The sequence below is a fragment of the Buteo buteo genome, chromosome 16 (assembly GCF_964188355.1).
Source record: "Buteo buteo chromosome 16, bButBut1.hap1.1, whole genome shotgun sequence".
NCBI lineage: Eukaryota > Metazoa > Chordata > Aves > Accipitriformes > Accipitridae > Buteo > Buteo buteo.
Genome location: NC_134186.1, coordinates 15,622,215 through 15,645,252, shown reverse-complemented (window position 1 = coordinate 15,645,252; position 23,038 = coordinate 15,622,215). Strand labels below are relative to the sequence as shown.

The 23,038-nt window shown below is 40.1% G+C and overlaps 2 protein-coding genes across 6 annotated transcripts in view; both read right to left on the bottom strand.

Moving 5' to 3' along the window:
• The window catches only part of ABCC8 (ATP binding cassette subfamily C member 8), an 80,906-nt gene extending 72,699 nt beyond the window's left edge, over positions 1 to 8,207 (bottom strand). For 3 of the 5 annotated variants that reach the window (XM_075047976.1, XM_075047978.1, XM_075047979.1), the window contains exons 1-3: positions 7,938 to 8,207; positions 6,426 to 6,567; positions 3,595 to 3,785 (exon numbers count right to left, since the gene is read on the bottom strand). In XM_075047976.1, the coding sequence (XP_074904077.1) occupies positions 3,595 to 3,785; positions 6,426 to 6,567; positions 7,938 to 8,127 (523 nt within the window). In that variant the 5' untranslated portion in view covers positions 8,128 to 8,207. Of the gene's footprint in view, positions 1 to 3,594; positions 3,786 to 6,425; positions 6,568 to 7,100; positions 7,180 to 7,937 lie in introns of those variants that run through there. The other 2 variants (XM_075047977.1, XM_075047980.1) reach the window with 2 other exon arrangements.
• Positions 8,208 to 20,592: 12,385 nt separating this feature from the next.
• The window catches only part of USH1C (USH1 protein network component harmonin), a 52,447-nt gene continuing 50,001 nt past the window's right edge, over positions 20,593 to 23,038 (bottom strand). The window contains exon 27 of the mRNA XM_075048667.1: positions 20,593 to 21,969. Within this exon, the coding sequence (XP_074904768.1) occupies positions 21,957 to 21,969 (13 nt within the window). The 3' untranslated portion in view covers positions 20,593 to 21,956. The remainder of the gene's footprint in view (positions 21,970 to 23,038) is intronic.

The window sequence follows — 23,038 nt, the reverse complement described above, 5'->3', positions numbered from 1 at the left end:
TCTAGAATTATCCCCAAGAACATCCACTGGCCTGAACTGCCTAGTAATCAGACCACAGAGGCATGCTTTCATTTACTTGATTGCTTTAAATCTATTCTAGATGCCTGCAGCCTAAAAGGCCTCGCTTTTTCTTGGGCCACGTGAGCTACCACAACCCACAACATCAGAGCGTAGATTCTCGCCTGGCGCCAGACCACTGAAAACTAAGCAATGTGGAACTCAAACTATTCTACACCTTTATTGGATTAAGACCAACACATGAAAAACCATGCACCTAACTGGATGGGATTCATTAATTAACCTGTGTCTGTTTGGAGAGAAATTTTATGTACTAAGCAATAAGCATTGTATTTATACGATAACAGGAAGTGCCATTTTAAACAATAAACTAATTTCAAGGTAATTAACTACAATGTCAAGGCACAAGAAATTTAAATTAGAAAACTAGATTACTGTCAAAAGTGGTAAGGCAGTCCTGTAATTATGATTGGTTAAAAAAAAGAAAAAGACAATTTTCTTAAATCAAAAAATTCATGTGTTCCCATACTACTATCCCTTTCAGATTAAAAACTCTAAGTCCTATTGTTATGTCATAATTTTCTCCTACTGTTTAATTTCTGAGATTTATCTATAAAACAAATAAACTTAAAAAGTAGTGCAATCAGATGCTACCATTAAGTTACATATTTTGAACGTCGAGAAAGCTAGCAGATTTTCCAATTAAGTAAGAAAACTATTCTAAAATGTGTCCTGCTAAACTGTACAGCTGTTATTCACCCATTCTGCAACACTATGCAAAAAGCACCAAAATTAGCATTATTACGGGAGTCCCCTGGTAAACAGCACTATACCGGCAAAGCTATGTTTGTTGAAATATAATTACAGGGCAAAACCATACAGAGAAAAAGATCCAGACCAGTTCAAAGTATTCCAATAGTTTGGACACTCAACTGGGACCCTGGACTCAATCATTAGCTTCAGAGAATAAATATTCGAAACCTTGTCAGCTTTTTTGGTAAGAGATAGTAAGAGCAACTACTTCAAAACAGCCAACAGCCTGAGCATAAAGCTGAAATGCAGGATCAGTAGAGGAACTTTGCGTCCTTGTCTCGCATACCCCAAGGGAATGTGCTAATCCCCGGGTCTGTTATGGTATCTGCCTCTTACTTGTTTATGAAGAACTGCAAATGGACTTGGTTTCCTTAAGGTACAGAGTGAAAAAGATTTTAAAAAAAGAAAACATCTCAAAGGTTCACAGAATTGGAAAATTCAGAATTCATGAACAGACCTTTAAGGGTCTTCTGCCCTGCATCAATGAGAGTTCCCCCACTGGATTTAGTAAATTTTGGATAAGGTTATGTTAGCCTTTGCTTTATATGGCTACCAACTCTTTGCAAGTGTAGGCATCAATCCAGCAGCTGAAGCAGATGATGCCCTGCAGTTCGGTGGAACTTCACTGATGCTCAGAAGCAGCAGAAGATGCCACATCAGGTCATTTACTTTACTCTGTTTGTGTGCGCATGTGTAATATTACGTCTCCTCTACAATGTTTTACTAACAAAAGAACCCTCTTTTGGTTTTCTTTCTCACATACTCAGCAAAAGTTTATCACCAACTTAAGTTTTCCTCACGGTTTCCCTTTACCTCATTTGTATTAGGCTCTAAAAGAAAGCTGCTTCATGGCCACACTGCACTCTAGTGGGTTGATAGCTGAGTATAGGTAAAACTGAACTATCTCATACTGGGCTAATGTGCATAAAGTTATCACCCACCTAGTTCCAGATGTCAATACAGAGTAGTTGCAATTAACACTGAAAGATGATGATCCTCACAGTTAGATAACAATAAATTCGTGCAGTCAAGAATAAAGGATGGAGACTTCCAGAAATGTCTGTCTTAGGTTCTCTCGCAAACACAGGACAATGAAAAGAAAAACAGAGCCAAAAATAAAATAAAAATCAAAGGCCATCACCTTGTGAAGACTTTGGATTAAAATTCAAATCAGACCAATTAAGTGGGAAAGACTGTGGTAGTCTGATTTTCTTTTTTGCCTGAGAGTTAGCTATTAAGATTAGATTTCCTAAAAGGAGCCTATTCCTTGAAAATTCTTGCAAAATGAAAATTCATAATTATTACCTTCAGTATCAATTAACACTTACTTAAGTGTTGGTTTTCATTGGTATAACTGTTTACTATTCAAGTATTGTCCAGAGCTTATCCAGCATCAACACTTTAAAAACTGAACAAAATTATCATAAGAGAAATCTCTACAGAGAAGGCATTATGCAAAAATGGGTAATCAACTACCAGCTGTAAATTTGTGCTACCCTTCTCAATGACTTAACAACAGGAACATGGTAGCAACACTGAATAATTAAACAGTGCATTATACATCTAAAATCACAACAAAAAAAACCCAAGAAAATAACTGCCTGCTTTCCACAGGTGATTGTAACTGGCAAGCAATGCTTTCCTGAGACACAACATCTAGTACTGTGAGATGGTGTTAAATAGACTGTGTGGACTTATTAAAAAAGTAACTAAATGACTGCACCTGATTATTAAAGACAAAAAAGATCCTACTTAAAAGAAAGGTACAAGAAGAAAAGCAGTCCCAGATGAGAAGACATAAAGGTTACCAAGCCTGAATAGGAATCTGAAGTTTTTAAAGAGGAATGAGGTCAGGTTTTTTTCTTTTGTTGTTGTTGTTTTTTTTTTTTTACAGGAGTTACAGTCTCCTTCTGCAGAAGGGGATGTTCACTTAACACAACATGTAGTTCAAAATAATCTTCAATATTTAAAAGCTTTCTCAAATCCAGTTGTTACTGACTTTTTACCACCTGACAAAAACTAGAACAGAACTTTGATACACAGAGCTACAATGACACAAGACACACCTTAGCAGGATCTACTAATACAGAAAACCAGCTCAAACAAAATTTGATGAGCCAGGACCACCAAAGAAATAACAGCTAACAGGATGACTAAACATGTAGACATCCACAGTCTGCAATCTACTTAAACAGCGGAGAACACATCACCAACTGCATGATTGTCAGCAGTAATAGATTTCCCATAGCTAGCTACAATTTATTTACAATCTTGCAAAAAATAGAGTATACTAGGTAGTTCTTATACATAGCATTTTCCATTCAAAAGCAGTTTACAAAGGGAGATTAAGGAACAGCAAGCAAGAACAAGCAGGCAAAGTAATATATCCAGGGTCATACTGAAAGTCAGTGATGTCATTAATTTCCCTTGACTCCCTGCATATTTCAGTAGACCACACACACGAAGATGGCTTCAATCTTATATCATGCTTAAATGCAACATGCTGACAAGCAGGGGGATTTGGATAGCTTTTAGAGTTACGATTTGATGTGCTACTTTTCCTACAAATCCAGTTTTTCCTAGAGAAGCCTTTGGCCCATTGGATCCCCAAGAACACCATACAGAATACTATTAGAAGTTAAAAGCATTGAAAACAATGAACTGTTTCAGGAAAACTCAGAGCTGAGTCTGGTAACAGCAGCCAGCAGACCAGAACATAGGTGTAGCTTTATCCATACAGGCTAGCACTGAGACTGCAATCACCTGTCATAGAACCAACAGACACACAGCACCGCAGTCGCGCTTCTGAGTCTTCTAAGTTGTGAGACGTACCGATTAACAACTTTGGGAAATTGGATGTTTCGATATTATGGTAATAGACAACCGATGTGATGGCCGCCAAGAATGCCATCCCAGCTGGCATGTACAGGTGTAAATGGCGCGATTCTGAAACCCTTAAAAAGAAAAAAGTGAACATCTATTAAAATCAAACCCTCTTAGCTATTTAAATATTTCCCTTTTAATTTATGGATTGTATCCTGTACCCAGCCCTGACGTAGGATTTTCTAGAATGAGTTATGGATGTAAAGCTCTCCAATTTTCAATTGGATTTATGCTCCTAAATCACATAGTTTGATTTCAGATTCCTCCCCTGTGCTGAAAATGAAACGTGTGTACTCCTATTTCCTACTGAAATCAGTTGGAATGTTGTTTAAATTAGGATAAGCAGCTCAGCTCCAAAATGAGAAAAGTTAATTTAAGCTAAACTAGTTTGGGAGCTGTCCATCAAACTATGTAGGTAAGATCAACTGACAGCACAGTTTAAGATTTCCTACAGAAACATTTGGTAGAAATGTTTAATTTTCTTGTTCCAGTTTGGAAGAAGGAACAGCACTACAGCATGGGAATTACTTACAGCAAGTTCTGCTGTCAGTGACTGCAAACCAACAAACAAAACCTGTAACAGAATCATATACCCTTAAGCTTTGTCCTATAAAGAAAAACTCCTGATGCTTCAACTTGACGTAGCAGCGGAGGGGGTCCTGCCAACTACAGCCCTTTGGGAATATGCGAATTGTTGGGCAACGTTGTTGGTTTGTGCAGAGGTGGATAGAATCATCCCCACCTCTTTCCTCCTACTTGCCATCTTCTCCTCCTCCCCTTTTCTTTCTTTCACAAAAGTAATGGAGTGAAGAGGTACAATTTCCTCTGTCTCACAACCAACTCCAGGAGAAGAGGCATCAAGAGGAAATCTTCAGGACACAAACACTTGGGGAAATTTACGCCTTGTCCTCTGAACCTCATGGAAAATAAATTAGCATCCCTTTGTGTACGTTGGAGAGACAAAAGGGGCTGTGCTGTCAGGGAGCTGGATACCATCACAGGACATCACATGCCTCAGAGCAGAACGTCCCAGATGACTAACAGATCCGCAGGAGCTCAGGAGGACCACATCCTGCATCTGTACTGGGAAAGGAAAGCCCTCCCTCACATGGACGTAGTGCTGAACTCTGCAGAGCTGGCTGGAGCCATGCTGACAGCCTGTGTCATAAACACTTAACTCATCTTGTTGACAGTGAGTTGTACATGTATACAGCAAAACCAGAAAAGTTTCTCCAGCCTCTGAATTCCTAGTAATGCCAGGGGTTTTTGTACATCAGGGCTGAATTCTCAGCAAGGAAGAACAAAGCAGTAGGAAGAGATTTCTTCAGACAGCCTAAGCTTCAGTAGGTAACACTGCAGGAGTGGGAGTTTTTTTTAAAATTTATTTCACAGACAAAAGTTGCTGGAATTCCCCTATATAACTGTATCTCCAATACGCCGCATCTACTGCTGAGGTGCCAAAGCCTTTGGCACCCAATTGCTGTCAAAAGGACTTACCAACATGATCCCTTTTGTGTCTTAGAAAGCTGCCGAGTCTCAAAATCTGCTTTTATTCACTGGAGCACTCACTAGCCTGCCGAGTGCTTGGAAGGCACAACTGTGGGTTGGCACTCCCCCAGTATAGCTGGGAGCTTTGATTCTCATCAGGTGACACTTATTACTTAACAGCAGCATTCTGAGTCAAGTTAAATAGCAAATAAATATAATGAGAGGAATTGCTAAAGAGCAAAATAAAACAGAAAACTAAAAGCAGGAGATTTTGCTCTGAGCATCCCACACCCTGATAACTCTGAATAAGCACGAGGAAAAATCCTTTTTAGAAAAACCTGGCACTGAGAAACATCCTATTTATATACGTTTAAGAGAAATTATAATAATGATGATATCAGCTTCTACAGCAGAATACTGCAGTGCCTTTCACACTAGTTGGTGGATGGTTATATAGATGGCTAAACAGAAAGGTTTTGTTCTATTTAACAAGGAGCTCCAAATTTATAATCCTTGGGTTGCAAATTCATAATACTTATGAAAATCAGACCTTTCTTTAGGGGAAGATGACCATAGTCATTGTCATAGAACATTAGCTTTTTTTCATAATAAATCACTCTCCTGTATCACTTGTTTCACTTGGAATAATTTTTCCCCACAGATTTAAAGACATCCTAAGCTGAGTAACATATGATAGATCATGCTCATATAATGTGAGCTGCTCTGCTCAAGGTAACAGATCAGACGTACTGCACAAATATCAGAAGAAACTCTATGGGGTGTGAGATAAGGCCCAGTAGATGCACTCCTTTTATTAAGATGAGCAGAACTCCGTTTGTGGGGAAATTGTATGACCTACTGTGCACATGGGAGTTCTGCCTGAGTAAGGACTGTGGGACTGGGTCCTTGGACATAAAACATATCACGAAAATGTCACCATCTGCTTGAATTGTTAGGATTTATCTGTGATTACTCTTCGGAAAGATAGTGTCATTAAGCTGAACTAAAAATGATTAAGGTCAGTTGTGCATGTGTACATAACTTGGCAAGGCCTGTGGAATTTCTGATACAAGGTCGGTAGGTTAATCACCAAGAATACAGATTACATGTTTAGAACCACAAGGAATATGGTCTACATGAGAATTTAGACGGGGAGAAAATACCTACCCCGAAACCTTTAAAATGCTCAGTGCTATCGGGAGAAGGTAGACATACACACTTACCCATCAGACACTATGCCCTCTGCAATTTCACACACAAGCACAAACAAGAGGATAAAAGTCAGTATCCAGCGTAAATTGTGGCCAGGAAAATGAAGCCATGTGCTATGGTGTATATGTACTTTGGAACTCTGACTTCCCCATCCTAAGCAGGAAAAGAAAATTAGAAAGAGCTTTCTTAACAACAAGAGTGACATACAAAGCTCCTGCATAGAGAAAAGCATATATGTAACAAACTAGTGTACTAAAGTTGACACAACTGTGTTGTTAAACATGCACATATTTGAATATTTTCAGAGTTGTGTTCTCATTGCTTTACTTCATACAGAATAAAATCAGTAACACAGACAAGACACAGCCTTAAATTCCTATACTTTTAGCATCTTGCTATCAAGTAATTACATGCATTAAACATTTTTCAAATATATTAGCAGTTTAAATGAACAAATGAACATTTTGACAAATAGGCACAAACACTATAACACATACACTATTTTTTCTTCAATGCATTTAGGAATTTACACCTTATCTTACTTTTTTTTTTTTTAAAGTAACTCATGCTTTTGATCTAGATAAAAATCAGCAATACCGAGAAAAGCCAAATAAACACAGATGACCCTAAGCAGCTCTTCAGCTGACCCCCGTTTTAACAGTTGTACTGTTATTTCAGCACCGGACCTTTTACTCTCCGCAGACGTGAGTGTTCAATCACGCAGCTCCTGCCCTGGCTATCTAGAGGACAGACCAGGCTGAGGAGAATGGTACTCAAGTAGTGACAACCGCATGTATTAAACCACCGGGCCACCTACCGGTAACCCCAGTTTTATGTCATCAAATCATTCCCGCTGCAGACACGGCAAGAGTTACAGCACCCCGGCAGCCCTCGCAGTCGTTACCAGCGACGAGGAGGGCTGTCCGGCTGCTGCACCTCTTCAGTAACTGCAGGCAGCATTATTTGATAAGGTAAGACTGCCTTACCAGGTTTTCTGGTTTTTAACAGCGCGTTTATTTTTCGCTTCCCGCGCTGCCAGTCCAAGCCTGCAGGCAAACCCTGCCGCCTCCTCCGGCATCCCTCCCCTGCGCACCGGGTTGGTTTCACCTGCAGGGAGGGAGCCCCCAGGCCGCCCCCCCCGGGGAAGCCCCCGGCAGAGGGAGGTGGGCACCGCTGCCCCGAGCCGGGAGACGCCCGGGGAGCGGCCGGGCAGCCTCCGGAGGGGCGGCCGCCGGGGCGTCCCGGAGCTCCCCAACAGCGCGTCCCGGCAGCCGCCCGCCTCCCCGCAGGGACGGGAGCGCAGCACAGAGGGCGAGGCCAGGCCGAGGAGGGGACGCGGCACGGCAAGGCCAGGCGAGCGGCGGGGGAGCGCGACACGCACCACGCGGCAGAGCGGGGGAGGGAAACCCACGGCAAGACAAAGCAAGGCGGGGGGGGGGGGGGGGGGACGCGACAAGGCAAGACGGGGGGGGTGCAGGAGAAAAGGGGGGGGCAGAAGGCGAGGGAGCCCCGCAGGCACTCACCGATGAAGAGGATGGGGAAGGTGATGAAGAGCAGGAAGACGTGCGGCACCACGTTGAGCGCGTCCACGAAGCAGCCGTTGTTGAGCACGCCGTGGTCCACGTTGTAGGCGGTGGAGTTGCCCTCGTCGCCGCAGAAAGCCAGGGCCATGGCGGGACCCTGCGCGCAGCCGGGCGCCGCCTCCGCGCACATCCAGGCGGGGCCGGCGCGGGCTGCCCGGCGGCGGCGGCGGCGGCTCTGCCCGCACCTGCCGGACGGCGACGGCGGCGGCCGCCGAGCGGCCCCGGCCCCGGCCCCGCCCCCGCGGCCCCGCCCCGAAGCCCCGCCCCCGCGGCCCCGCCCCGAAGCCCCGCCCGCCCTCGCCCCCCGCGCCGGGCTGGGGGGCTAAAACGGCCTCGGGGGGGGGGGGGGGGGGGGCCCGGGGAGGTTGGAGCCCGGGACGGCAGGAAGGTGTCCTCCCTCCCGTTACTGCGCCGACCCGAGACCCACGCGAAAACACCGTGACAGCCCTCGGCTACCTTACTGCAACACAAACCAGCGTTCCAGGATTCCTGGGGCACGGTAATTAAGCATTTCACGCATCCCTAATGAGACAGAACATTACAAAAAAACCCCAAACAAACAAAAAAACCAAACCACAAAACACTGCATTAGTCGTGACAGAGGACCACAGACTACAAGAAGTATATATTTTTAACCTCATCAGCTTTGTGCTTTTTTCTCCACCATGATGAAGATACTACGAGATTAAATCGTGCACACAGCTGTACCCTGTCCTCAAAAGAGAGTTCAACATCGTATCCTAAACAGCTATTACATTCGTGCTTTACCTTTTTTTTATCCCTAAAATGAGTTCAAGCCTCACTTCCCCCCCTGCCCCGAGACCGCTGCAGTCTGTGGGAATCAGACCATTGAGTGGGTTCTGCATCACTCCCTAAGCAATTTTATGTATATCAAAATAATCTACAAATCAAACTTTTCAAACCTTTTTGTCTTGAGGAGAAATTAGGCTCAGCTGAGCCAAAGCCAAACAAATACTCTAATCAAATACCTCCATGCTGGGGGACAATACTGGAAAGTAAAATGTGATGTGCATCAGAAATCTGCACCTGGCTTAGACTTCCAAGCACAGGTGGAGTCAAAACCTGAGATTCGCGTATCTCTGGTATGTAGCCATGAAATACTCAACATGAAGTTATGTAACCAAATCCTTTACTTCAGAGCTCCTTTCATCCCCAGTCACGCTTATCCACTGCTCAGCTGAGTATTTAATACAGCTTGCCACATCCTACCAACAGAAGTGCAAACAAATAATGCCTACATATCTAGGCTTAACTCTTCAAAATGCAAAAGCTACAAGTTGGCTAAATGCCTCTAAGGGAAATGACCCCATAAATGAAAAATCTCCTTGTTTTTCCTTTAATGATCAAGCTATGGATGCTCAACATAACAGAGAGCATTCCATTTCTAGGACAGACAGCTCCACTAATAGACCTGAAAATTTTGTCGTGCTGCTTTGTTGTCAGACAGGAGAAAAGAAAAAGTAGTTCTCTGCATGCAACATATTAATTCCTATATAGGGTCTTCTTGGGCTACAGCAGTGTGGTTAAGAATGAAAATTAAAAGACAAACCCCAAGCCAAATCCTGTGTATATGTATTTTCAGATATTAAAGTTACACCCACACTGGAAAGACTATAATTATTTTAAGTTTTGGACAGAACCCAGCATTCATCTGAGCTTCTGGTTAAGCTCATCTCTGTTATCCTAATAGTTATTTAATAAACAGTATGTGCAGTTTACATGCAGATAATTTTAAAATAATTTGTATTTGAGTATTTCCTGAGGCCCCAAGTAACACAAGGGTTCTGTGTTACAGACAAATAGCAGCGAGGAACTCTTGACAGTTTACACTCTAGAGGCTGAAATCATGGGGTAAGATTTGGGGGAGGAATCATCATCACCTTCATTGTAGCCAGAGAACTAAACACAGAAATCGAAGTTTGCCAAAGCCTCCAAAGGAATCCGGGAACTGAGCTCACATCCCCACCCTCTGCACGGTATCTGAACCTTGAGACCATCTTCCTTTACTACAAGGTGTCAATTACAATATTTTAAAAAACTTATTTCTCAAACAACAAAACATCAGGAGAGTCCATAGTTTGGAATTTGAAATTTATCTTTTCAATAGTTTGCAAATGCAGCCAAGATGACATAGTTAACATGGTGGTTTAAACTTAACGGTCCTAGTCCAGGTCCTGCAATATATGTGCACCCATCACAGAGCTAAAGTTGAGTCAGAAATGTGTTGGCAACCTGAACAGAAAGGTGATGGATTAAAATGGGGAAGAGTCTTCGATTACAATTAACTGCTTAATGAAATACTGAAAAAAAACACACTGACAGAAATCAAAACACTTGATAAACTAAAATTGGTAAGCTGAGCATTTTTAGCAAGAAACACACACATGCACACACACAAACTCTTTAAAGAGCTCACACTTCCAATAATAATGCCACACTTTTGTCCCTGCTATAACAATGAAATTAAGAGTGCTGAATTTGGACTAATACTGGTTTTGCTCACTAAAGCATCAAATGACAATCTCTTTTTCACTCACAAATGGTGAAAGAGCTGCTCTGTGACTTTACAAAATAATTCTAAGATGGAGTTAGATCCTTTTCTGAAAAGCTTAGACGTGATTGCCTGTGGTGCTGAAAGACTGAATCTACTTACCCAGAATATCTTTGCCAGTCCTGTGTCCGGTGGGCTTTGGTCACAGAGAAATAGTTTTTTTCCTCAAAGTTGCATTTTTGTGAAGCTTTGTGAGAACAGAATTACTTCTCAAAGTTCAGAAAAGGCAAAAAGCAATATGAAACCAACAGGTAGGCAGCTATGTTTATCTGCATGTTGCAAATGCAACCTAATTTTTCACAAAAGTCCCATTAGATCTCTTTTCCCTCACTCTTTTTTATTTCCATATCACAAGAAGTCAGTTTTCTACTTCATCATTTCAACATATCTATTAGCAAGGAGAAATCAGGTTAGATCCTGGCAGCCACCAGCACATTCAGTAGGTGACTGGAAACATTTGGGAAGCATCTTGATTATTTGAAATCGAATTCCAGGCAGCCAAGGGCAATATTTTTAATACAAGAAAAAAAATCACTTTTTGTGCTTGCTTTGGAATTTGAGTTTGTCGACAGGATGCAAACAGATTCTGGTATTTACAGTTGAAGTATTGACACTTCAGAATTTAAAACATAATACTTGTTTTTAAAAGGTAAGACTATTCATTTACATGGAAGTTTTAATTTTTCTTTTCCACCTTCGTCATTTGTTTCTTGCTCCTCTTATTCAGCTGCTTTGCGCTGACCTGTCATTCTCAATAGTGCTATGCAGGGGAAGCGATCTATTTCTAAAAATCACATTTTGCTACTACAGATCACTCTGCAGGTTTTTGCTTGTGTTTACATCTAGAAATGCAGATATAAAAGAAAAATACACTTTTGAAAGTTCTGAACAGCCACAGCCCACATTCAAAATTAGTTAGCATATAAGTTTAGGCATCAAGCAGGAAAATTTCATTTTCCTGTGTATTTTAAAGTCCTTAATGGGACCATGTATTAAGAGGAAATCTTAATCAGAAAAAAACCTAATAAAGCAAATCCTTACTGTGATTTAGAATTTGCTAAACAAGATATACTGATTTATGACTTTTGCTTCCTATTAAATTTTGCTCTTGGAGGTAGAGAGGAAAAGCAATTTACATGAATGGGAGAAAACTACTAATCCCTTTCAAAATCAGATTGGGAAAGGTTGAGAGGAAAAAATTGGAGAAAATCACCTCCAGAGAAAACTGTTATTTGATTCTTGTGGAACAAAGAATTCCATTCTATAATTTCATAGAAGATACCATTTGTCAAAGTAAATGAAATAACTTTGTAAAAATTTTCTAAGGTACTACTACTAAAAACAGTGCAATAAGCATAATAGTGCAGAAGTTCACAGAAATGGCTGGTTTTCTCTAAATAAACCTTATTAATTTTTAATTGCTGTCCCTCATTAAAAATGAAGAAAGAGCTTATGAGTAAGCAGATCTATCTTAGAGTGGAAACAAAATACAATCATCTTTAGGCAAATAGTCAGATAGGTGTTTTAGATTAGAACACCTTATTTTTAAGTGTGTGCCACAGAGTTCCATCGGAACTAATGAATGGGAACTCTTCTGCATCCACTTGTGTCCTGGTTTCAGCCGGGACAGAGTTAACTGTCTTCCTAGTAGCTGGTACAGTACTATGTTTTGAGTTCAGTATGAGACGAATGCCGATAATGCTGATGTTTGCAGTTGTTACTTAGTAGTGTTTAAAGTCAAGGATTTTTCAGCTTCTCATCCCCAGCCAGCCAGAAAGCTGGAGGGGCACAAGAAGTTGGGAGGGGACACAGCCAGAACAGCTGACCCAAACTGGCCAACGGTGTATTCCATACCATGAGACGTCCCATCTAGTTTAGGAACTGGGAAGTGGGGTCAGGGAATCGCTGCTGGGGGACTAACTGGGTGTCGATCGGCAGGTGGTGAGCAATTGCACTGCGCATCACTTGTACATTCCAATCCTTTCATTATTGCTGTTGTCATTTTATTAGTGTTATCATTATCATTATTAGTTTCTTCTTTTCTGTTCTATTAAACCATTCTTATCCCAACCCACGGGTTTTGCTTCTTTTCCTGATTTTCTCCCCCATCCCACTGGGTTGGGGGGAGGGAGTGTGTGGCTGTGTGGTGCTTAGTTGCTGGCTGGGGTTAAACCACAACAACTTGTTACGTCACCAAAAATAGCAGCATATATATTACTGATGAAAATGTCCAGTTTGTTTCCCATATTTTACATGGCAAGAATGGGTATCAGCACTTGTTTTCTCCACTTCATCTTCAAGGAATGCCATTCTCCTTTACCTATGATTGAGGAAGCCACATTATGTCATTGTAGTCCTTGAATACTCTTTAGGTATCTTGCGGCTTCAGCTACATACATGACCTCTATCTCTAAGTCATTTTACAAAGCACATTTTCTAACATACAGCATAACATTCAGGCAGTTACACTTGCTTTCAACTAGCTCCTCTGCTGAACACTAGCTTCCTAGTTCAATACAGCCAGAGCAGTGCTGGCTTGGCAATACCACATGCCATTTGAAACCTGAGGAAAAAGCTTGCTCTTCTTTTCACTCACTCTCCTTTGAAGCTTTAAACAAACACTCAGGCATTTGGTGATACCCAGCAAAATGCATGGTGAATCAGCTGAAGTGCTGCAGGCTATTTCCCCTACTAGCCTGACCTAAGGATACACCTGATGTTCCACTGCCCCCCTGCATCACCAGGATCTGTCACAACAACGAGGACAATATTCTCCTGGTACAGTGCTTTCCTTGAGTGACAGTATTCTGCATCTTGCTCTCACTAAGCAGAGAGGTTACTGTTGCACTCATCAGTCCCCTCTCCTCTGGGCATCCACTTCTCATTCCAAAAGAAGAGCCAGCTTTTCAGTAAAAGGTTTGCTTTTCCTCTTACCTGCCCACTTATTTACACCACCTATGGTTCTGACTCATCCTGTAAGTATTTTGGAAGGTAATTTATTATCCCAGCTTCAGTTAGCTTGGTTGGTGCTCAACACTTGAAAATATTTTAGGTTGAGCTGAGAAATGCTGAGGCAACCAAAGCAGCAGGAATTTTTGAAAAATCAGGCCTAAACTAACTTCCTATTCACTCCTGACTATCCTCGTACGTAGATGTACTCTCACAATCTCCGCATGATCTCACTGGTGACATTGTACATTAGTTTATTTTTCCAGCATTTAAGTGGTTAATATTTTGAATACTCCCTGCGTAGTACTTGTACTACAAGTGTCATGATTTCCTCAGGAGAATAAGTTGAGTGCTGTAGACTAACTCATGCCAATAAACAACTCGCGTGCTGGCTCCAGTGTGGTATTCTTCAGCAAATGTTATTTTAGTTAATGATTCAGTTAAGCGCCTTTATGATGCCTGCCTTGTATATGGACTCTTGTATACAAAAGATTATTTTGCCTGTTTATACTACAAGAATCACACGCACTAACAAATAAACACATAACCAGCAATAATTTCTAAAAGATAACAGGGCTAAAAGTCACTGGCCTTTCTAGGAACTCTTCCAAGAAACAGAAATTAGACTGAAAACTAAGATTTGAATTGTTTGTTAAAGATTATTAGAAACAAAATGAAGCTACCACCTTTCCTCTTCAGAATAGAATATGGTTTGCTGTTCAGGCACACTAGAAAATTGTAGTTAGTTGATTTGTTTATTCACCACGTGGGAATTGTTCCAGGCTATCCTCAATTTATCCTGTGGGTAAAACCGACACAACTGTTAGAGAGAAACTTAAAGCTGTCAATTCAGACTTGGATTTGGAATGTATTTTTCTTGTGCTGCTGTTTGACTAAATTATACAAAAAATGTTGCAGTTTAATTAGGTTTTGCACTACAAATTTTTCTTTTATCTATTTTTAATAAATTCCATTTATTCTAGCTCTTAAAATAAAACAACAACAACAAAAAAAGTCACATTGTGGATTCAGTAAAAATAAAAAAAAAGAAAAAGAAAAAAGATCATGAGTATGCACAAAACCTTGATCCTGTATAGCCAAGACCGTGTATTCCCTGTTGTGATTTATCATATAACTAACTAATTGTCAATGGCCTATTTCAGGAGACTTTCCTCTTGAGTTCAACCCACGTGCAGACTACATTTGGGATTTCCAGAGGCTCAAGGGAATGAAAACAATCAATACCCATACAAAATATACAGAAGATTAGTTTACTAACTTTCTACTTACTAATTGAACTCCTAGGCAGTGGGAACTTTTTTTTTTTAATTGTTTTTCATTTTAACCTGAAGCTCAATCTCTTGGAGTAGTACAGTATTGTTTGTATACAACAAAGCGCTGTACCTGCATTCATAGTTGTGGAAGCTTTGCATGGAAATAACTGTAGTCTGTGACACTGTTACCTGGCAGCAGTAAATCCTCAATGCCCTCACTTATGGCAGATGGTCTCTTCCACTATTGGGAACACAGCTGACTATACTGGTCATTGCCCCATGATTAAGAGACTATATCGATAATAAACAAAGAATGGTTGAAATTTAATCCTCAGGTATAATCTGTTTTCTAGGAAAATAGTGACATGCCTCATATAAAAGTCACTTGCATTGTGGTAAACAAGAAGGGTAAGCATTTTGTCCCTTTGTGTCATTTATAAATCTAGCCACTTTTCTCCATCTATTTACTATGGTATTTTAAACACATCTGTTCATGTACACATGGGTTTAAATATACCATTAGAAAAGGCAATACTGGGTAATTTTATCATCGAGAAGGTAGGTAATTCATGAAGTACTTCAATAACAGAACAGAAAAAAATGTCTCTGCATCTGTTTGTCTGGCTAGAGGTAGAGAAATGTGAATATTGACATAGTTTTAAAAAAAGCAAACAAGCAGCTTTCCTGCAGCAGTACAACTTAGGACAAATCATTACAAGTAAGCCAGGCAACTTAATACACTCAAATAACTTTTGCCTGTGAACAATCCAGCCACAACATATGCCCACCCATGCCATTTTAATCTGTCCTATGAGTGTTAACACAAATTTGTTGCAATCAAATTCTCTACTCCAAGAAGAAAAGCAACGTTATAAACTACGCTGTACCCACCTGTTAAGGCTGAAACCACCAGTGAGCAATTTATATATTAGCTGGAGAATAGACTTATTTCTGTTGTCCTTCTCTCAATCTGGACTTTATGTCTTGATCATTTGCATGATTTGTAGACCACAGCATTCCACATACACTGACTTCTTTATAACAATGCTGATTTATTTGAAAATAGACAATTTACCCATACCCAGATGTATGGGTTATGTGATGGGGAAGTTGCCTTCCCCTTTGTGAAGAAAAAGCAACCTGGAGTCAGGGGCACAATGGACATACCTCAATCATCTCAGTTCCTTCTATTCTCTTAAACAGCTACAATCTCTGTATGAATGGCTTGATGCCTGTTCTAAGTGATTGCTCTGAACTGGAATTCTCTTGCCTGGCTTGAGGAACTCTTCTGTTTTTGATTCCTGCTATGCATGTCAATCCTTTGCACTAAGGTGGTGCTGCCTGATTTTCACTAAGAAACAGTATGCTATTTCTTCTGTCCTACCAAGTCCATACTTCACATTCAAAGATCTGCTTCATGACAATTCTTTGTGAAAAATCAAAATGTAAATGTGCATCTCCCCTTCTCTTTCTTCCCCTCTTTGGAATTGTTGCTGATCAAAAAGTGTTCCTGGGTCTCTCTCCTCTAAAAATTCCAAGTTTTATGCTGAGAAGGGGAGGAAGGGTAACAAAAACCACATTGTTACTTGAAAAATTATAATCTACTCAGTTTCAAAGGATAACCCTGAAAAGCTATTTCACCCCGTCAAGGAAATATTTATCAAAAGATTTTAATCAAAGTTTAATTTTGTGCCCAGTGTTTCTAACCAAATGGTTTCTATCTAGTGTTATTTACACTCTATTAAGCAGCATTAACACTCAAATGTCTCAAGCTGTTGCCAGCATGAACATGGAGTCTCAGTCCCACTTCTTGCTAAAGCATCCAAAACTGCTTAGTGGAAAGGCAGAGGGAAGGGAACAAAAACTCAGAGTAAAGTAATTTGAAAATTTTTGGGGGGTGGGGGTAGCTTTACATAAAGAATAACTGTTGGCAACTTTCCCTCTCACTTCCCTGTTGTTTAGCAAAGTTCTTGTCCTCAAAAAAGCTGTCTGATTTCTATCTAACTCAGTTTATGTTGGGAGGGTCTCAGTCTTTCTCTGCCAAATTTTCTTTTAAGCACCAAATAAAAAACCTCTGTTATAGCTATTGAAGACTAATGGGTTCTACTGATGTCTGGAACAGAAATGGTGAGAAAAGATAAGAGGAGGACAAGCCAAGAAAACGGGCGGGGGGACTGGCAGGAGGAATAACCTTTAAAGATTATTTGAGAAAAGGAAGAGGAACCAAAATTCAGTATGAATACTAGAACCTCAGTATTAACAATAATAACTTTCTATAATAAGCATCTCCAGGGCTTAGGCATCCTTTGCCTTCAGATTTTGACTTCAGGCCCCAATCCAGCAAAGCCCTTAAACCTGAGTAGTATTAATGAACTCAACCTATGTCAATGGGATGGGCTCATAAGCTTAAATTTAAGCATGTACTTAAGTGCTTTGCTGGATCAGAGCCTTGCTTGTTCTAGTCGATGGTTACCTTATAAGTGGGAAGTGTCTATCAAGCAAAATTACCTTACAGATGTGTAAGGGAAATCCATTGCTAATCATGCAGCAGGTTTTGTGATACTGGATGAAGCAGCTATCTGCCATGCATCAGACTCCACATTTTTTCCATGTAGACAAACAGTCCCAGTTGAATACCAGCCACTCAGACTTAAGTATCCAAAAGCTGCCAGTCTGCAGTGTACTTGTTCAAAATTAATTCCTTAAAACTTCCTTCCAGTGGTTGTTACACTAATAGTTTAGCACCTTCATTGGACATTATCATACACATCCAGCATCACAGTGCTTTTGTTTCTTACCCATAATCCATGATCCTCCCAAAGCTGAACATGCTTCACATTTCAAAAACTTCCTTTCTAGATCTTACTGCTTTTCCTATGTCTGTCTCCACTTCCTCTTTCATCTTAGATGCTTTCAGTGGAGATCAAATATAGCCCAAGTTTCCTTGTTGTAAATATAGATAGACCCTGAGCCCCAAAGCGCTGTACTATTATCTGTTTCCTCCAATAATGCACCAAATGCAGACCTACTAATAGAGGAAGAAGTATTCCCACAGAGGCCCCAGTATTCCAGCAGAGGCAAACTTTTTGCTACCTTCCTTAGGAAGAAGGAAAGAAAGCATCCTAGTCAATCTCCATGAAAACAGTTTGCATGACTTGTGAGCAGCCCACCTGGAGCCTCTTAAGATTTCAAGTCTGCAAAAAGGGAAGTCTGGATTCTGCTCCAGAAATTTCTGAAGGTCAGAAAAAACAGAAAACCCCTGAGAATAAGAACAACAGCAAAAGATAGAATGAATGGGCAGATGGTCAGAAAAACACTGGAGGACAAACTTAGTATCAGGATCAAACACTTATTAGCTTATCGTAAATTGATAATAAGGGATTTTAGATTCATCTGATCTATAATCCTATGAGTCAGCTCCTTACAGGTAAAACGCTGACTTTTCTATACTAGATCTGGTCCTTAGATGGTGTAAAGTTTGTTCATGTCAGCACAGATCCCAGGGGGACATTTCTTTGGTGAGACGTGGCTAAGAATTCCATAGCAGCTACCCTGAGTCTGACCCTGCTTCATCAAATTCAACATATAGCTAAAACATACAGAAAACATGTATCAGCTATTGTGTACCAAGCTACTTACAACCAGATATATGTCCTTTGATGTGAAACCATGGTTTTCAATCCTGTTTTTAAGGTAAGAACATTTTCTAACAACTTATTTATAGTCAGAGGTTATATCTCGTATTTGTGAAGTACTGAAATTATCTGTACATGAGTGCTACTCAAATCGATTTTAAAAAATCTCATTGGTTTGTGTACACATATATACCTGTCCTTTATGTATGTAAATTTTTTTATTAATAGAGCATTTTTTAAAAAATCATAACTTGTTTGAAACACACTTAAAAGTTTTAAAAGATGCCATGGTCATATGATAAACAATGGCTAAAGTAGGAATTCTTAAAGTAGTGGAATGGCAGTAATAAATAGATCAAAGACTTCCCTATGGTAATATCCATATGATTAATAAACAACAATATTTCCTATCCTGTAATCCATGTCATGGTTCCGATATATAAGGTTTCACATTTTTTGCCTGCACACAGGCACGCACAGGCTCACAGAGCAGATGTGAAAGTCACAAGTCTCTAATGTAATTCATGCTCCAGTTCAGCAACTGTGAGGGTATGCTGAAGACAACGCTGTGACTAACACGGACAAGAAATTCCTGAGAGAATAAGAATGACTGTTAACAGTTCTGAGAAACTCTTCCTCTGGGTTATTATCCCATAGAGAGAGATAGTGGGTTTTAGCGGTCTTAACCAAACAAACAGCTCTGAGAAACTAGACATATTCCCTCTGAGATTACAGTGAATGAAAAACAAAAACCCATCTTATGTTAAAAGTGGTTTGAAGCATTCATGATACTCTCAGTGAAGTACTTGGACTTCTTCCTGCTTTGTGCATCAGGTCAGAGTTTCCATACTCCCAAAGGAAACTAAACATTGGCTGAAAAAAAAGGGAAAGTCCCATTTACCCTTACTGTTATCTTTTCACAGCTGGCTTGATTGAACAGGGGTGAGGCATGGGCATATGTAGTGACCATTACAGCAACCAGAAAACAATGCAGTAGCAACTCAAACAGGTGCACCTGTTTAAATGATTTACATCTGGGACACTGCTCACACACATCAAAGTAACTGAAAGGGAAGTTGCTTGAAAACTCTATGTTCTTGTAGCATTCTCCATCTCCTTAAGGTAGCTGGCAAGTGAAAGATGTGATCCAGTCCCAGGGCACTGAAAGCCAGAAATCAAGTAAAACACTACCTAACTAATGGCTTAAGATCATTTCAAGATTTCAGAAATGTCAGCCTCCTTTTTTCTCACACCACCTACTTACATTGCCTAATGCAACTCTGCTGTCCTAACACAGGTTAAACACACAAAGAAACACTATCTTATATACATGAAGTAACGAGCAGTAACCATTTCTTCAACTGCCTCTCATGCAATTCAAGCTGTGTCAAAGCAAATCAAGTTAACAGGGTAGATGGGGAGAAGAAAGATAGTTTTGCGACTAAGAAGCATGGCTACAACTCAACTGTTGGTACTCCCACAGATTTCCCAGCTCAGTCTTCTGTGCTCCTTTTGTCTTTGAAAAAATAACAGCAGTAAAAATATTTCTAGTATTTAGGTTTTCTGCATTACGTTTCCTAGTGTGCTGAGACAGTGATTGGCACAATCAAGCACTGGCTGCAGACTGAAGTTCACTACTGGTGCATTACTGTGGCACTTTATTTGCTCGTACATAGCATCAGAGCATCCCTTAAGACAACATTTGATAGCATCACTCATCTATCTGCGTTGTCATACAGTCCAGATGGTTGCGATATGTAGGCAACTGGGAACCAGAGCAGCAGGAGTACATCCTGCTGCAATTTTCCCTCTGGTGCTAATCTTGATGCATTTAGATTAGTCTGTTGGTTAGAAAGTCTACAGTTCTGGTGTGATGCACCCAAAGACCTAGCAAACTAAATAACTGGACCAGCTGCACTCAGTAGCTTGCCAACTATCAAATGACCAGATTTGCCCATAAAAACTCAGTAAAAGATTACTGCAGCTCAGCTGAGTGACAATCCCCTACTATGCAGAGTGAATTTTCTTTTGAACTCCAGAAGGATGGCACTGTTGCAAATGGGTCTGTTATTAAAGATCAACTCAGAAATCTGTGTACTTGAGCAGATTAACTATTACTATGATGTACAAACCCAGAGGCAAAGAGGAAACAAGACTTATTCCATTTGGCAAATGCAATTTTATTTCTGGATTAGTTGTAAGAATTAAAATTTTAAACATTCTATCATGTGTACCCTGCCAGACGCATTAATTGGCATACTGCAACAATACTGCAAATGAAGAAAGTCAACGTAATTAATCATCTCTGTATAAGTACAGAGTTCTCAGGAACGTAATAGTTATTTTTCTGTGTTACAGAAAGGAGGGTTTCCAAACTTCGAAGAGGCAAGACTTCAGTGGGAATTTGATAAGCCAAAAAACTATAAACTGGCTTTCATTAGTCCAGGTAAGAAAAATCTAAACACAATATGAAAAACAGAACACAAACTGACAGATACAACGAAGGAAGGAAGACAAAGACATTTCTAAGGAGGCATCTTGATAAAATAAAGAAATTACTGAGTCTGTGACTGTAATCATACTTAGTTAAAGCCAGGTTAGTATAGATTTTATAGTCTTGAGGAATTTACTCAAACAGAAGATATAGTCACCAAGAGCAAAACGTTATACTTGGTGACTTCCTGTACAGTTTAGTCACGTATATAGCCTCACTGACAACAAAGTACATAACTGCAAACTGTGAATCACACCCAAATTTTCCACCCATGACTATATGAGGGAGTATTTTTTGCCACCAATACAAATACTCAGTGGTATAACTGTGACTACACAGAATGATTTTATCTGGACTAATTGCTAGCTATTTACTTTGCTGGTAGAGAAGATTCTTTATACCGTATAAGCATCACCAAAATTATTCCTTATGCTAGCACTCATGGTGTTACTGGTTCTTCCACCAGCAGGGTTTTTATACTCAAAACAACTCACAACTGAGCAACAGAAATGGACACCAAGAGAGCTACAAGAATATGAGTGAGAACAGAAGTTACCTATATACATTCCCATTTCCCCAGGAAAAATCACTGTGTGTGGAGTAAAAATATAATCCTTTTCACAGCCAAACTGGCCTGTGAACGTGTAATCACAAGTGTTGCATGTGGGAACAGACATCTGTGTTCTATCTTCATTTGTCATTTTGGTGTCTATTTCCAGGAAAATTGGAAGATAATTTTCAAAATTTGGCCCCCCAAAATAGCAAAAAATAGATTGAGTTCTCACAGACCAAACCATGCTCACTGGCAGTCCTTCTCAATGATTTTGCAAAAAATTCTTGCTGTATATGTATAGAATGATTTGAAATTACTCTAATTACCTGAACAATCTGAAGTCTCTAGTTCAATTTACAGGTCTGATTGCTCATATTTCTTTCAGATAGAGATGCATTTCATGTGGTTATTGATTCCCTATTAATTTATAGAGCAGCAGGTTCCTGCAGGGGAAAGACTTCATTTCTCCAGTATAGCCTTCTTTAGAAGAATGTCCTGCAGAAAAAAAGAAAGAGTGATAGTGAAACAGATGCTGTTAGCTGTAGTGCAATTTTTAGTCTTTCTGGTAAGCACGATTTTATATAACTGGATCTCAGTGGCGTCATTTTGATTTGTACTGTAGAGTAGTAATTGAGAAGACCACAAATACCCACATGCAACAAGAAATTTTACCTTGGTTCTTCTAGAGATCTATGACTGTTCTTACAAGTAATTACAGCATAGAGAAACCATACACAGTAAACTGAGTTTGTGACACAAGGATAATTTTGGGACAAACCCATTGTATAGTGACAAATTAACACAGGCAAACTTCAGTGAAAACCAAACAGTCATGAATACTTGTTTACAGGCACACTATCATATAATACAAATGGAAACTTGTTCTTTGGACAAGCCTTAACAAGGAAGTAATTTGTAGTTACTTATATACTTATGAATTCACAAAGCCACAGCAGTGGTCCACAGAGAAGGAAAAAAAAAATTAGATTAATCCTACTTCTTTAGGCAGGGCCTATTTATTTTATAGTCTGGCAGATGATAAACCAATTCTGCAGGGGACATCTAAGGGACATTATGAAGTAGAAACTAAATACTTGTATTTTAATAGGACAGGCATGGCAAAAGCCCAAAGAACACTCCAGCATGCCAGGAACAAAAGCAAGCGTGGCATGCAATGCACAGGCAGGCACATGCTGAAAAAATAATGCAGCCTCACAATGGACAGTCATGTTAACTCAGGTCTGGCTATTCACCATGAGGTAACACTGCAGTGGCTACAGCTGCAGGAGATACCCTTGTCTGTACACAGGTGCACTGCCTTCAAAAACCTTTCTGTGTGTGTTGGGACTGACTGCTGATGAGGGAATAGTAGGGCTAAATATACAGGATATGAAAACAAAAGCAACAGTGACAGTTATTTCCTTGCTTGTTAGTTTATGCACAGGTATTAAACAAATTTTTACAGCAATCTTCAGTTGGTGTTAGCCAGTAAAACTATACTGATTTACAGCAACTAATACTCTAGTATTCTACATAGAACAAGAGTCTGGGTTAACAGTGACTA